General features: G+C 35.3%; 1 protein-coding gene across 1 annotated transcript in view; it reads left to right on the top strand.

Moving 5' to 3' along the window:
* ANKS1B (ankyrin repeat and sterile alpha motif domain containing 1B) overlaps window positions 1-16416 on the top strand; it is a 626390-nt gene that overhangs the window by 496707 nt on the left and 113267 nt on the right. Inside the window, exon 10 of the mRNA XM_017887238.1 lies at window positions 14377-14542. Within this exon, the coding sequence (XP_017742727.1) occupies window positions 14377-14542 (166 nt within the window). The remainder of the gene's footprint in view (window positions 1-14376; window positions 14543-16416) is intronic.

Raw genomic sequence — 16416 nt, 5'->3', positions numbered from 1 at the left:
CAATGAAGAAATTGAGAAGGAAATTGAAAAATTTCTCAAACCATAATGGAAACATGACATACCAAAATCTATAGGATATAGTGAAAGCAGTACTAAAGCAGTACCTGTAAATGCCTAAGTCAAAAGGAAGAAAAACTTCAAATAAACAACCAATTGATGCATCTTAAAGAATTAGAAAAGCTAGAACAAACCAAATTTAAAATTAGTAGAAAGGAAATATTAAAAATCAGATCAGAGATAAATGAAATTGAGATAAAGAAATCAATACAAAATATCAATAAAACAAAAAGTTGTTTTTTTGAAAAGATAAACATTGGCAAACCTTTAGCCAGACTAAGATTGACCTACCTTTATCTAGACTAAGAAAAAAAGAGAGAAGTTCCAAATAAATAAAGTCAGAGATGAAAAAGGAGACATTACAACCTATATAGCAGAAATTCAAAGGATCATTAGTGGGTTCTATGAGAGACTATAGGCCAATAAATTGGAAAACCCAGAAGAAATGGATAAATTACTACACACAGACAACCTATCCAAATTGAGCCATAAAGAAATCCAAAACCTGAACAGACTAATAACAAGTAATGAGATTGAAATTGTAATAAAAAGTCTTCCAGCAAAGAAAAGCCTAGGACCTGATGGTTTCACTGCTGAATTCTACCAAACATTTAAAGAAGGACTAATACTAACCCTACTTAAACTATTCCAAAAAGTAGAGGAGGAGAGAATACTTCCAAGCTCGTTCTACGAGGGCAGCAATAGACTGATACAAAAACCAGACAAAGACCCATAGAAAAGAAAAGAAAAAAAAAAAAAAAACTACTGGTCAATATCTCTGACTAATATTGATGCAAAAATCCTCAACAAAATGCTAGCAAACTGAATTCAACAATATATTAAAAGATCATTCATCATGACCAAGTGTGATTTATCCCTAGGAGGCAAGGATGGTTCAACATATGCAAATCAACCAATATAATACATCATATCAACAGAATAAAGGATAAAAACCCTATGATCATTTCAATTGATGCTGAAAAAGCATTTGATGAAATTTAGCATCCTTTCATCGCAGAAAACCTTAAAAAAACTGAGTATAGAAGGAACATATCTTAACATAATAAGAGCTATATATGACAGATCAACAGCTAGTATCATACTGACTGGGGAAAAACTGAAAGCCTTTCCTCTAAGATCTGGAACACAACAAAGATTATCACTTTTGCCACTGTTAGTCAGCATAGTACTGGAAGTCCTAGACAGAGCAATCAGACAAGAGAAAGATATAAAGGGCATCCAAACCAGAAAGGTAGAAGTCAAAGTATTCTTGTTGGATATATATGTGTGTGTGTGTGTGTGTGTGTGTGTGTGTGTGTGTGTGTGTGTATTCAAGTGATTCTCCTGCCTCAGCCTCTTGAGTAGCTGAGATTACAGGCACCCACCACCACGCCCAACTAATTTTTTTTTTGTATTTTTACTAGCGATGGGGTTTCACCATGTTGGCCAGGCTGGTCTCAAACTCCTTACCTCAGATGATCCACCCGTCTTGGCCTCCCAAAGTGTTGGGATTACAAGTGTGAGCCATCACACCTGGCATGATCTTATATTTGGAAAAACCTAAAGACTCCACCAAAAAAAAAATGAGAACTAATAAATTTAGTAAAGTGTCAGGATACAAAATCAACATATAAAAGTCAGTAGTATGTCTATATGCCAACAGTGAACAACCTGAAAAAGAAATCAGAAGAGTTATTGCACTTACAATAGCCACAAACAAAATTAAATAACTAGGAATTAGCTAAAGAAGTGAAAGATCTCTACAATGAAAACAATAAAATACTGATGAATGAAATTAAAGATGATAGAAGAAAATGAAAAGATATTTCATATTATAGATTGGTAAAATCAATATTGTTGAAATGTCCGTACTACCCAAGGCAATGTACAGATTTAATGCAATCCCCATTCAAATACCAATGATATTTTTCACAGAAATAGAAAATACAGTTCTAGAATTTATATGGAACTACAAAAGACCCAGAAGAAACAAAGCTATCCTGAGAAAAAAAGAACCACACTGAAGGAATCACATTACCTGGATTCAAATTATACTACAGAGCTATGGTAACCAAAACAGCATGGTACTGCATAAGAACAGACACATAGACCAATGGAATAGAATAGAGAACACAGAAACAAATCCACACATCTACAGTGAACTCATTTTTTTTACAAAGGTTCCAAGAACATACATTGGGAAAAAAACAGTCTTTTCTTTTTTTTAAATTAATTTTATTTTAAATCCCAGGATACATGTGCAGAATGTGCAGTTTTGTTACATAGGTAAACTTTTGCTATGGTGGTTTGCTGCACCTATCCACCCATCATGGGTGTTAAGCCCCACATGCATTAGCTATTTATCCTGATGCTTTCCCTCCCCCTGCCCCAACAACAAGCCCCAGTGTGTATTGTTCCCCTCCCTGGGTCCATGTGTTCTCATTGTTTAGTTCCCACTTATGAGTGAGAACATGAGGTGTTTGGTTTTCTCTTTCTGTGTTAGTTTGCTGAGGATGATGGCTTCCAGCTTCATCCATGTCCCTGCAAAGGACATGATCTTGTTCCTTTTTATGGGTGCACAGTATTCTCTGCTGTCAAAACTTGATACCTATATGCGGAATAATGAAACTAGACCCTCATCTCTCCCCATATATAAATATCAAATGAAAATAGATTAAAGACTTAAATCTAAGATGTCAAACTATGAAACTGCTATAAGAAAAGTTTGGGGAAACTCTCCAGGGCATTTGGTCTGAGCAAAAAGTTTTTGAGTAATACCCCTCAAGCACAGGCAACACAACAAAAATGGACAAATGGGAGCACATCAAGTTCAAAAGCTTCTGCACAGCAAGGGAAACAACACAGTGAAGAAGCAACCCACAAAATGGGAGAAAATGCAAACTAATAATCTAATAGGTGATAACTAGAATATAAAAGGAGTCCAAACAACTCTATAGGAAAAAATCAAATAACCCACTTAGAAAATGGGCAATAGATTTGAATAGACATTTCTCAAAAGAAGACATACAAATGGCAAACAGGCATATGAAAAGGTGCTCCACATCACTGATCATCAGAGACGTGCAAATCAAAACTACAATGAGATATCATTTCACCCCAGTTAAAATGACTTTTATCCAAAAGAGAGGCAATAACAAATGCTGGTGAGGATGTGGAGAAAAGGGAACCATGGTACACTGTTGGTGGGAATGTGAGTTAGGACATCCACTATGGAGAATAGTTTGGAGGTTCCTCAAAAAACTAAAAAGGGAGCTATCATGTGATTTAGCAATCCCATTGCTGGTTATATACACCCCCCACCCCCAAAGGAAAACACTATATAGAAGAGATGGCTCTACTCCCATGTTTGTTGCAGCACTGTTCACAGTAGAAAAATTTGGAAGCAACCTAAGTGTCCATCAACAGAAGAATGGATACAGAAACTGTGGTACTTATACACAGCAGAGTACTATTCAACCGTAAAAGAGAGATCCTTTTATTTGCAACAACATGGATAGAACTGAAGGTCATTATGTTAAGTGAAATAAACCAGGCATGGAAAGACAAACGTCACATGTTCTCACTTATTTGGGGAATCCAAAAGTCAAAATAATTGTACTCATGGAGACAGAGAGTAGAATGATGGTTACTAGAGGCTGGGAAGAATAGTGGGAGGTCTGAGGGTGGGAGTTGTGGATGGTTATTGGGTTCAAAACATAGTTACAAAGAATAAATAAGATAGAGTATTTGATATCACAACAGGGGCACTATAGTCAATAACAATTGTATATTTTAAGATAACTAAAAGGGTATAATTGGACTTATGTAACACAAGGGATAAATGCTTGAAGGGATGGTTACCCCATTTTCCATGATGTAATTATTACATATCGCTTGCCTTTATAAAAATAGCAAATGTACCACATAAATACATACACCTCCTGTACACCCACAAAAATTGCATATTTAAAAGTTGTAAAAAAAAATGATAGAGGCCAAATGTCAAGAAAAAAGCAAAACCTATTAATCTATTTTGAGCCCAATATTGCTGGACTGGAGAAAATGAAGTCTTGAAGGAGTCAGAAATTGTTGCATTGCAGTCCTTTTAATCCCTCTGGCCTATTACCAGGATTAACCATCGAGGATATATTGACAATTAATCTGTGTATTAAGGTCAAGGTTTCCCAGTGTAGGGAAGGGGACATACAAAGACTTGAAAATGGGCAGAGCTAGGTACTAACTAACAATGTGCAGTGTCCTCTTTCCCTTACTTCTGGCAATAAATATCTGGTCATAGTTATTTTTATCTTTGACACAATCACATGAACACTAGATCTGGTGCCAGAAGACCTAGGTTGGTTCCCTAACACTTGCATTAACAAGATGCTTAATATTGAACAAGTCACTTAATAATTTCAGTCCTAGTTTCTAGATGGCAGTGATAGTAGCATTGGCTGGATTGTTGTGAGGGCTAAATGAGAATCATCTGGGCAAATAAAATACTATTCACTTTGCAGATGATAAAACACTGCATAAATATAAGTTGCAATTCTTCCCATAGTGGAGAATTTGTGATAGTTTCGGATCTGTGATAGTTTGAATCTGTGATGGTTTTTGGATGACATTGTTTCAGACTTTGACAAATGTTTATTAAGTGCGTACTATATGAAGAGGATTATCATGGTTCTTGCCCCTATGGTGCTTTAATTCTAACAGAGGCTGTAAGCCATGAAATTCTAACTGATATAGTAATTTATGCATTTATTTTTTCATCATATATTCATAGAGTCCTATGAACATGGAATTTTGCTAGGTGCTAAATAAGTATGTCTTTAGAAATTAATCCCATTTATCTTATCAACTAATGGGATTATGTTTAAACTTATTAGTCAAGGAATCTTGTTTCTTCTTTCCTATCTTGTTAATTAAATGAGTTTACTATTTAGATCATTAATGTATTTAATGAAATCATTCAGCAAGGAAATTCTGAGATATTATGAGAGACCATGTTAAATGTTTAAAAAGAATCAACATGTACTATGACTAGCATTTTATGATTCTCTCATCAAATAAAGTTATAAGGAAAAGAAATGAGTTTGCTTTGACGTTCCTTACTCTTAGAAGCTTCATGCTAGTTTTGAAAATAAATTGATTCTAGAAGAGAGGCAGGACAGGAGACAAGGAGGATAGTTTGGAAGTTGTTCCAGCAGTTCAGGTGAAATATGATGGTGGTCTGGACTAGCATGCGGTAGCTGGGGTGGAGAGAAATAAATGTGTTTAAGGTAGAATTCAATGGCGAAGTATAGGACTTGAGGATTTATTGGGATAACAGAAGAATGAAAAGTTAAGCATAGCCCAGGTTCTTTTAGTGCCTGTGTATATGGAAGTATGGATTACTGATACAGAACAAAGGAGAAGGAATGATTTGAGGAAAACTTAACAAAATGTTTCAAAATTTTCTTTTTTAAAAATAAACATGAAGTTAATAATCAATGCCTTGGAAAAGATGAACATGAGGAAAGATTTATCCTACCAAATAGTAAAATCAATGTAAAGGCTCCACTAATCAAGACAGTGTAATTCTGGTACAGACATACTTCAGAAATGTGTGAGTTTGGTTTCAACCACCACAATAAAGTGACTATTACAGCAAAGTTAGCCACATAATTTTTTTGGTTTCCCAATGTATATTAAAGTTATATTTACACTATACTGTAGTTTATGAAGTGTGCAATAGCATTATGTCTAAACAAGAGTACATACCTAATTAAAAATACCTGATTGCTAAAACATGCCAATGATCATCTGAGCCTTCAGTGAGTCATAATTTTTTGCTGGTGGAGGGTCTTGCCTTGATTTGTATGGCCACTGACTGATCAGAGTAATGGTTGCTGGTGCTTAGGTGACTGTGACAGTTTCTTTCTTTTTTTTTTCTTTCAACTTTTATTTTAAGTTCCAGGGTACATATGCGGGATGTGCAAATTTGTTAGGTAAACATGTGCCATGGTGGTTTGCTGCACAGATCAGCCTATTAAGCCCAGCATCCATTAGCTATTCTTTCTGATGGTCTCTTCCCCCTGCCTCTCTGACAGGCCCCAGTGTGTGTTTTTTCCACCCATGTGTACATGTGTTCTCATTGTTCAGCTCCCACTTATAAATGAGAACATGTGGTATTTGGTTTTCTGTTCCTGCATTAGTTTGCTGAGGAAAATGGCTTCCAGCTCCATCCTTGTCCCTGAAAAGGACATGATATCATTCCTTTTTATGGCTGCATAGTATTCCATAGTGTATATGTATCACATTTTCTTTATTCAGTCTATCATTGGTGGCCATTTGGGATGACTCCATGTCTTTGCTATTGTGAACAGTGCTGTGGTGAACATATATGTGCATGTATCTTTATAATAGAGTGATTTATAATCCTTTGGGTATATACACAATAATGGGATTGCTGGGTCAAATGCTATTTCTGCTTCTAGATCTTTAAGGAATTGCCACACTATCTTCCACAATGTTTGAACTAATTTACACTCCCACCAACAGTGTGAAAGTATTCCTTTTTTTTCTGCAACAAGGCAGCATCTGTTGTTTCTTGACTTTTTAATAATCATCATTCTGACTGCATGAGGTGATCTCATTGTGGTTTTGATCTGCAATTCTCTAATGATCAGTGATGTTGAGCTTTTTTTCATGTTTCTTGGTGAATGAATGTCTTCTTTTGAGAACTGTCTGTTTATGTCCTTTGCCTACTTCTTAATGGGATTGCTTTTTTCTTGTATATTTGTTTAAGTTCCTTGTAGATTCTGGATATTAGACCTTTGTCAGACGGATAGATTGCAAAAATTTTCTCCCATTCTGTAGGTTGTCTGTTCACTATGTTGATAGTTTCTTTTGCTATGCAGAAGCTTTTTAATTTAATTAGATCCCATTTGTCAATTTTTATTTTTGTTGCAATCGCTTCTGGCATTTTTGGTATGAAGTCTTTGCCCATGCCTATGTCATGAATGGTATTGCCTAGATTTTCTTCTAGGGTTTTTATAGTTTTACATTTTACATTCAAGTCATTAATCCATCTTTAGTTAATTTTTGTATAAGGTGTAGGGAAGGGGTCCAGTTTCAATTTCCTGCATATGACTAGTCAGTTCTCATAGCACCATTTATTAAATAGAGAATCCTCTCTCTATTGCTTGTTTTTGTCAGGTTTGTCAAAGATCAGATTGTTGTAGATGTGTGGTATTATTTCTGAGTTCTCTGTTCTCTTCCATTGGTCTGTGTGTCTGTTTTTGCCACCAGTTCCATGCTTTTTTCATTACTGTAGCCTTGTAGTATAGTTTGAAGTTGGGTAGCATGATGCCTCCAACTCTGTTCATTTTGCTTGGGATTGACTTGGCTATTCAGGCTCCTTTTGGTTTCATATGAATTTTAAATTAGTTTTTTTTCTAATTCTGTGAAGAATGTCAATGGTAGTTTAATGGGAATAGCATTGAATCTATAAATTACTTTGGGCAGTATGGCCAATTTCACAATATTGATTCTTCCTAGCTGTGAGCATGGAATGTTTTTCCATTTGTTTGTGTCATCTCTGATTTCCTTGAGCATTGGTTTTTACTTCTCCTTGAAGAGGTCCTTTGCTTCCCTTATTAGCTGTATTCCTAGGCATTTTGTTCTCTTTGTAGCAGTTGTGAATGGAAGTTCATTCATTATTTGGATCTCTGCTTGCCTGCAGAAAAGATCATTGATAAAATTCAACATCCCTTCATGGTAAAAATTCTGAATAAACTAGGTATTGAAGGAACATACCTCAAAATAATAGCAGCTGTATATGACAAACCCACAGCCAACATCATACTGAATAGGCAAAAGCTGGAAGCATTCCCCTTGAAAACCAGCACATGACAGGGATGCTGTCTCTCACTACTCCCATTCAACGTAGTATTAGAAGTCCTGGCCAGGGCAATCAGGCAAGAGGAATAAAAAAGGGGTATTCAAATAGGAAAAGAGGAAGTCAAATAATATTTGTTTGCAGATGACATGATTCTGTATCTGGAAAACCCCATCATCTCAGCCCAAAAGCTTCTTAAGCTGATAAGCAACTTCAGCAAAGTCTCAGGATACAAAATCAGTGGGCAGTTTCTTAAAATAAGAGAACAATGTAGTTTTGCTGCATTATTTGAGTCTTCCTTTCATGAAAGATTTCTTTGTAGCGTGCAAAGCTGTTTGATAGCATTTTACTCACACTAGAACTTCTTTCAAAATTGGAGTCAATCCTCTCAAACCCTGCCACTGCTTTATCAACTAAGTTTTTGTAATATTCTAAATCCTTTGTTATCATTTCTACAATGTTCACAGCATCTTCGCTAGGAGTGTATTTCATCTTAAAAACACTTTGTTCACCCATAAGAAGCAGCTCCTCATCCATTCAAGTTTTACCATGGGATTACAGCAATTCAGTCCTATATTCAGGCTCCACTTCCAGTTCTCTTGCTATTTATCCATCACATCTGCAGTTACTTCCTCCACCAAAGTCAAGCCTATCAAAGTCCTCCATGAGGGTTAGAGTCAACTTCATCTAGACACATTGATGTTGATGTGTTGACTTCATCCTATGAATCACAAATGTTCTGAATGGCATCTAGAATGGAAAATCTTGTCTAGAAGGTTTTCAATTTACTTTGCTCAGTTTCATCAGAGGAATCACTTTCTATGACAGCTATAGCCTTATATAATGTATTTCTTAAACAATAAGACTTGAGACTCTAAATTAATCCTTGATCTCTGGGCTGAAGAATACATGTTATGTTAACAGGCATGAAAACAACATTAATCACTTTGTACAACTCTATCAGAGCTCTTTGGTGATTAGTGGCTTTGTCAATGAGCAGTAATATTTTGAAAGGAATTTTTTCTTGTGAATAGTAGTTCTCGATAGTGGACTTAAAATATTCAGTAAACCATGCTGTAAACAGACATGCTGCCAACAGACATACTGTCATCCAGGTTTATTGTTTCATTTATAGAGCATAGGAAAAGTTGGTTTAGCATCATTTTTAAGGAATCTAGCATTTTTGGAATGGTAAATGAGCATTGGCTTCAATTTAAAGTCATCAGCTGCACTAGCCCCTAACAAAAGAGTTGGACTGTCCTTTTAAAGTTTGAAGCCAAGCGTTGACTTCTCTTCTCTAGCTATGAAAGTCCTAGATGACATCTTCTGGTATGAGGCTATTTCATCTACATTGCAAATCTATTGTTTAGTGTAGTCATCTTCATCAATAGCTTCTCCATTAGCATTTGATGCTTCACCTTACACTTTTATGTTATGGAGATGGTTTCTTTCCTTAAGCCTTATGAACTAACCACAGCCACTTTCAAACTTCTGCAGCTTCCTCACCTCTGTCAGCCTTCATTGAATTAAAGAGAATTAGAGTCTTGCTCTGGATTAGGATTTGGCTTGAGTGAATATTGTGGCTGGTTTGATCTTCTATCCAGACCACTGAAACTTTCTCCATATCAGCAATAAGACTGTTTCCCTTTCTTATCATTTGTATGTTCACCAGAGTAGCACTTTTAATTTCCTTCAAGAACTTTTCCTTTGCATTCACAGCTTGGCTAGCTGTTTGGCACAAGAGGCCTAGCTTTTTGATATGTCTTCTTCACTAACCTTAATCATTGTTAGCTTTTGATTTAAAGTGAGAGACGTGTGACTCTTCCTTTCACTTGAACTCTTAGAGGCCTTTGAAGGGTTACTGATTGGCCTGATTTCAATGTTGTTGTGTCTCAGGAAATAGGGAGGCCCTAGGAGAAGACGACACAGGGGAATGGCCAGTCAGTGGAGCAGTTAGAACACATACTACACTTATGCATTAAGTTCACCATTTTATATGATTGTGGATTGTGGCATTCCAAAACTATTACAACAGTAACATCAAAGCTCAGTGATCACAGATGGCCATAACGGATATAATAATAATGATGAAAAATTTGACATATTGGCATAATTACCAAAATGTGACACAAAATGAGAACATGTTGGAAAAATGGTGCTGATAGATTTGTGCGATGCAGGGTTGCCATAAATCTTCATTTTGTAAAAAATGCAATATCTGTAAAACATGATACACCTTAAGGTATGCCTCTACTGGAATAGACATATATATGGAACCAATTAGAAAGTCCAGATACAGATTCAATTCTATGTAAACATAAGGCATACACCTATTATCACAGGAATTCTATTTCAAAACAGTTGAATATGTAGACAAAATATATAAACAAGAATGTTTCCTTCAAAGCAAAACATTACAATTTCAATATGATAGGATTGGCTAGATAAATTACGACCAGGTATATATTGGGACCCAAGTTCATCATGTAGACATATAATTGTCACTGAAAAGGGTACAAAATATATCATTAGAGTTAAATAACACATTAGGAAATATTTTATATAATACTATGCTTATATATAATATTTTAATAAGACTTACAGAATATCCTTTGAACCCTCCTGCCACTTTGGGTAGAAAACTGCAAATGCCATTCTCAAGATTCTATAGAATCTACAGGGCATACAATTTCCATGGCATACAATTTCCATTCTCATTATCATCTCTTGATTTCATTTATTTTTCTCGTCTGCTGTCTGTTCTTGACTCTTTCCCATCACTACTAGAATAGGCAGCATAACCCTGATTACTTGCTCCAAGAGACTTTGTATGGGAAAATTTATAATAACATTATCCTAAATAACAAAACACCTAGGAAACATTTAAGAGTCCATTGTCAGGAGAATGTCTAAATGAATTGTGGTATCCTTAAACAATGAGCTCCTGTACCATACTGAAAATAGATGAAACTCAGAAACATATTATTGATTGAGAAAAATCACAGAACTAGAGCATTTGATACTATATATATAAAGTTTGAAAGCATACAGTACTAAAAATTTATTTTTTATTGATACTTACATGTATAGTTAAAATTTATCACAATCCAAGGAATTAAAAACATGAAGTTCAGAAACCATTTAGCCTTGGTAGAGGAGGAAAAAGGGTAGGATTGGAAAGATGAACATGGGGTGGATTGGGGGGAAGGTTTCAATGATATAATGGTAATATTCTACCTCTTAAACTGAGTAGTGGACACACATGGATCCATTTAAAAAAAAAATCTTGCATATCCTCTTTTGAGGGTCTCTTGTGAGATATTTTGTTGAAATACCTCTGTTTTTTGACACTGAAATATTTGGTTACAAAAGCATTGTTTCACTATCTTCGTTTTTACCAACTCCTTCCCTCGGGGACCTCATCTTCCCTAAGGAAGGCAGGTTCTATAAATACTTACATTCTGAAAAGAAATTATGGCCCTCCATTAGGAAGCAGAAGAGGGAGCACTTCATTATTGTTTAAAATATTTTTTCTTTCCTTTGCTCATACTCACATGTCCACACACATTCACAGAGTGAAACAGTCTGGGAGGATGTTCACCAAAATATTATCCTCAGTTATCTCAGCATGCTGGTTTTTCATATGATTACTTTCCTCTTTCTTTATATTTTCAAATTATTCTCTAATAAACATATATACTTCATTTTTAAGGAAGAAAGCTAATTAACCCATTCTTTGTGGTTAAATTTCAAAGTGGTTTTCAAGGCTTTAAAAATCCTCAGAAGTGTTCATACACACTGTAAAATTCCACCTTAACTAATCCATGGGTTGTTTTGACTAATTTAATTTCAGGATGGAACTGGGAGTTTAACTGGAGACTCTTTTTTCATAGAATCTTTATAGTCTTATCATTGTAATCTCAGTTTTTCACTTTTTATATGCAAACCAGTGAACAATATTAACAACTGAAAGGCAAAATAATTTACATTTGAAAAAAATCATTTCTCTAACTTGTAGTTAACTTTGTTTAAAGGACACTAGAGACTGTTCAGTTGATCAGTATGTATTTATTGAGCATCAACTCATCAACTATTGGCAGGATCTGTGTTAGATTCTAGTGATAGAGTGGTGAACACGACAAATTCCAGCCTTCAGGGAGCTTATAATAACCTGCTGGACTCATTGTACAATGTGTTTCATCCACAGTTTTATCAGCAGATAATTCTGCTGGAAGATTTTCAGGAATGTGGAATTCCTTCTGTTGCTTTGTAATGCTATTTCTTAACTAATTTTATAGTGTATTTTTATTTTGAAAGGTAAACAATATTATTAATTCATAGAAAATTATTTTTTGTATTGAGCCAAATTTGCCCTTCTTGACTTATAAACATTAGTCTTTGTCTTGTCTTTGTGGGCTTTAGAATAAATCTACCACAGTAACTTTTCCCCATCCCCTCTTTGTGGGTTAGTTTACGACGGATAGCCTTTCAAATCGTTGAGAAAACTATTATGTGGCTGTAAGGCTTCTCTGGATAGAACACTGCAGATCCTTTCATCATTTCTTCTCTGACATGGTTTCAAAATTATATGCCATCCTGATTGCTTTCCTCTGGAGGCCTTCTACTTTGTCACCCTTTGTTGTTAAAAATAAATTACTCCCAATTTCCTGCTTTCAATGGAGTATCATGACCATAATTGACTCTCTGATGTGTGAGGGTCTGGTGTGATCTGAAAGCAATTACCCTGACCTTGAATTCTGCTGTACTGTAGTATCCCTGTGGAAAAACTAGGAATTCATACTAAATCTTTATCAGCCCTAGAATATACTTAGAGAGATTTTTCAAAAGTATTAGTTTATTTTCTTATTTGTCTTTTTCTCGATTGTGAAGCATACTTTATAAAGGTAGCACATACAGATCGTCTACAACTCATGATGGCTCAACTTACGAGTTTTCGACTTTGCAATGGCGTGAAAGCAGTGTATGTTCAGTAGAAACTGTACATCATTTTGAATGTTTTCCTAGGCTAGCAATATACCCTATGATAGATACTCTCTCATGATGTTGGGCAGTGGTAGGAAGCCACAACTGCCAGTCAGCCACAAGATCACAAGGGTAAATAACCAATACTCTGCAGTCTGGTACTGTGTTACCAGATGATTTTGCCCAAGTGTAGGCTAATTAAGTGTTCTGAGCACATTTAAGGTAGGCTAGGCTAAGCTCTGCTGTTTGGTAGGTTAAGTGTATTAAATGCAGTTTCTACTTACAATATTTTCAACTTACTTTGGGTTTTTTTGTAAAGTTGAGGAGGATCTGTAGCAAAAATAAAATATGATTAATTGTGAATTTCATCATGCAGAATTTCACAGTCTTCTCCAGCAGACTGTGAACTTCTTAAGAGCAAGGATTCTGTCTCATTAGTTTTAAAAAATGTCCAGCATTTAGCACATAATTTATATATATAATATATAATTATGCTGCATATTATATTACATATATAATAGATGCCTAGTAAGTATTTGTTGACCAATTAATGCCTTTTGTACAAGAAATTAAAATCTTATAAAGTGAAATAAATTATAATTCTTCGAATATATCAAATAATCAATCATATAGAACTGGACCTACATTTTATCCTAACCTGAAAAGAGTACCTTAGTATATTAGTTAACGGTATTTACAAGGAAAAATACTAGTGTGCTGGATGGCAAGACATTTAACTCTAAATGACAGAAAACCTAAGTAGCAATAGCTCAAACTGTAAGAATGTTATTATTTATGTAAGAAGCCTGGAGAAACTGGCCCTGGGTCTATTTGAGCAGCTCAATGATATCATCAAGGTCCCAGGCTCTTTTTATCCTTCTGTTGCTGTTCTTGTCTTGTTACCTTTTTGATCTGAATATTCTTGCCTTATGGTCACAAAATGCTTGCCCTAGTTCCAGATATCAAAACTGCATCCAAGGAGAGGAGCTTGGGGATGGCCTTGGCTCTGAAAGTACCTCCTTATAAGCTTCTTCTCTGGGGAAAAATGTTTTTCCATGAGCCTTTAGCAAACTTCCTCTTACATCTAATGGGCCAAAGTTGAGTTATATGGCTGTCTCTAGGAGGCTGGCAAAGGAGTAGAGTCTTGGGAATGACTATTGATTAGTTAACCAACAGTTTATGCCACAACTAGATAATAGATATATATATATTACACAAAGGGCAATGCCTTTACAATCCAATAATAAATTCAGTCCTTTTAAATTGTGAGGACTCTTAAAAATATCACTGATGACATTGGGGTTACATGATTCTATAATTTATTCAAACAGATGAATCATCAGCTGTCAATCACTTTGGAAAGAACTAATGAACCTGATTATCTTTTCTAGTTTTATAAATTAAACAAGGCCATTTCTTCATCACCAAGCTGTTTTATTTTTTCTTCTTTTCAGGAGTCCTATCCAAAGAAGAGAAATTACACTATGGAAATTGTACCATCTGCTTCTCTGGATACATTTCCTTCAGAAAATGAGAACTTTCTGTGTGATCTCATGGACACAGCTGTTACAAAGAAACCTTGCTCCTTAGAAATTGCAAGGGCACCTTCCCCAAGAACTGGTAATATCTCTTACTCATGATTGGCCTGATTCCATTTACTTGTTTGTTTATGTGAAGATGCATCATTAACATTTTGATTTCCTGCTGTGGTATCAAAATGAAAGTTCCCCCAATGTAGTTCCAATAATTATTTTTTTTTATTTTAAAGTGAGCTCAGGTAAGTCAGAGTTTTTTTTATTTGAAGTCTCCTAACTTCCTGGTAAAAGCCCTAATGGACATGGTAATGCTTTGATAAAGATGCTTGGAAACCTTTTAATAGTAAAAAAAACCCTTCCAGGTAAGATACACAGCTTTGGGTCCTTCAGGAGTTCATAGCCAATTTGGTAGCAAGAGTGTTTTTGTATCATTGTCTGCATCCTATCTGTTACCAAGTTATCAAATCTTACTTAGCTGCTTTATATATTTCGTGTCTTTTATGGCATTATCAGATCCATTGTTTTATTTTTTTGCATTACAAACTACTGAACAAAGCAAGACAAATATTATCCCTAGTGCTGATAAAGAAATTAGAGTTTTAAGAGCAATAGTGGGGCCTATGCTTGAACATGGATTTTTGACTACCATTATAGTTTCTTTCTATTACTTTAAGAAAGAATACAGAGTAATTACATGAAAGCTAGTGAAGGAAGAAATTTTCAAGTGGATGGTCAATATATTTAATGCTGCAAAGGAGTTGTTAGAAAAGTTCTGAAGAGAGGCTTCTTTTTGGTTTGGTAATGCGATTGCAACTTACATTTCAATAGTAAATTTTAGAAGTGATGTGGTAAAAGTAGATGTCTGGAAGTTAATAGTGAGACATTGGGAAATGGGAAATAAGACAGTGGGAAAGGGAGTAGAGAGTACAGATAACTCTTCCAAGGAGATGAGAAGAAGAGGTATGATAGTAACATAAGAAAAAAGCAGGTGCAAGAGGGAAATAGCTAGTTTGTGTTAGGATAAGTAAGACTTGGTCAAGTTTAGAGGAATTTTCTTGTAGAGCAAGGTATTGAAGATAAAGAATAAAAAGACAGAACAGAATGGGTAGAAGTTAAGACTCAGCTAGTTTAGGGAAACACAGACATTTTTTCCCCAGAAAGTAGAGAGAAGACAGCATGGTTGTAAATGTAGAGAAATTCTGAAATACTTATTTTCAAATGGATTCAATTTCTGGGTAAGATAAAAGGTTGTTGGCTAAAAGTAAGAGCTAGACCTTAAGAAGGGTTAAATTAAAATTCAGGCCAGGAGCAATGGCTCATGCATGTATTCTTAGCACTAGCCTATTATAGACACTACCTCATGCCTGTATTCCTAGCCAAGGTGGGTGGATCACTTGATCTCAGGAGTTCAAAACTAGCCTGAGCAACCTGGTGAAACCCCATTGCTGCAAACAATTAAAAAATTAGCTGGACGTGATGGCACATGCCTGTAGTCCCAGCTATTCAGGAGGCTGAGGTGGGAGGATTGCTTGAGTTCGGGAGGTCAAGGCTGCAGTAAACCATGGTCACACCACTGCAACTGCAGCCTGGGTGACACAGTGACACCTTGTCTCTAAATAAATAAGTAAATAAAATTCAGAAAAGCCATTATACATAATAGTCTAGGGAGTTTTGTACAAGTGAAAAAAAATGGATTTTTTGAGTAGTACTGTGGCTAGGGTGTTAATTAATCATGTACATACAGAAGGAAGATTTTTAAAGTAAGAGCATAGTAATGAAAATAGTAAATTTATTGAGCATTTATTATGTGGCAGATACTGTTCTAAATGCTTTATATGCATTATTCCATATGATTCTTACAATGCTGTGAGGTACTAATATCATTCTCATTTTACAGATAAGGAAACTGAGGCATTGAAACACTAGCTGGCCTCACAAGGTTACATGTTAATGAGGAGT

The sequence above is a fragment of the Rhinopithecus bieti genome, unplaced genomic scaffold, assembly GCF_001698545.2.
Source record: "Rhinopithecus bieti isolate Rb0 unplaced genomic scaffold, ASM169854v2 scaffold_15133, whole genome shotgun sequence".
NCBI classification, from domain to species: Eukaryota; Metazoa; Chordata; class Mammalia; order Primates; family Cercopithecidae; genus Rhinopithecus; species Rhinopithecus bieti.
This window is presented reverse-complemented; position numbering and strand designations above follow the sequence as displayed.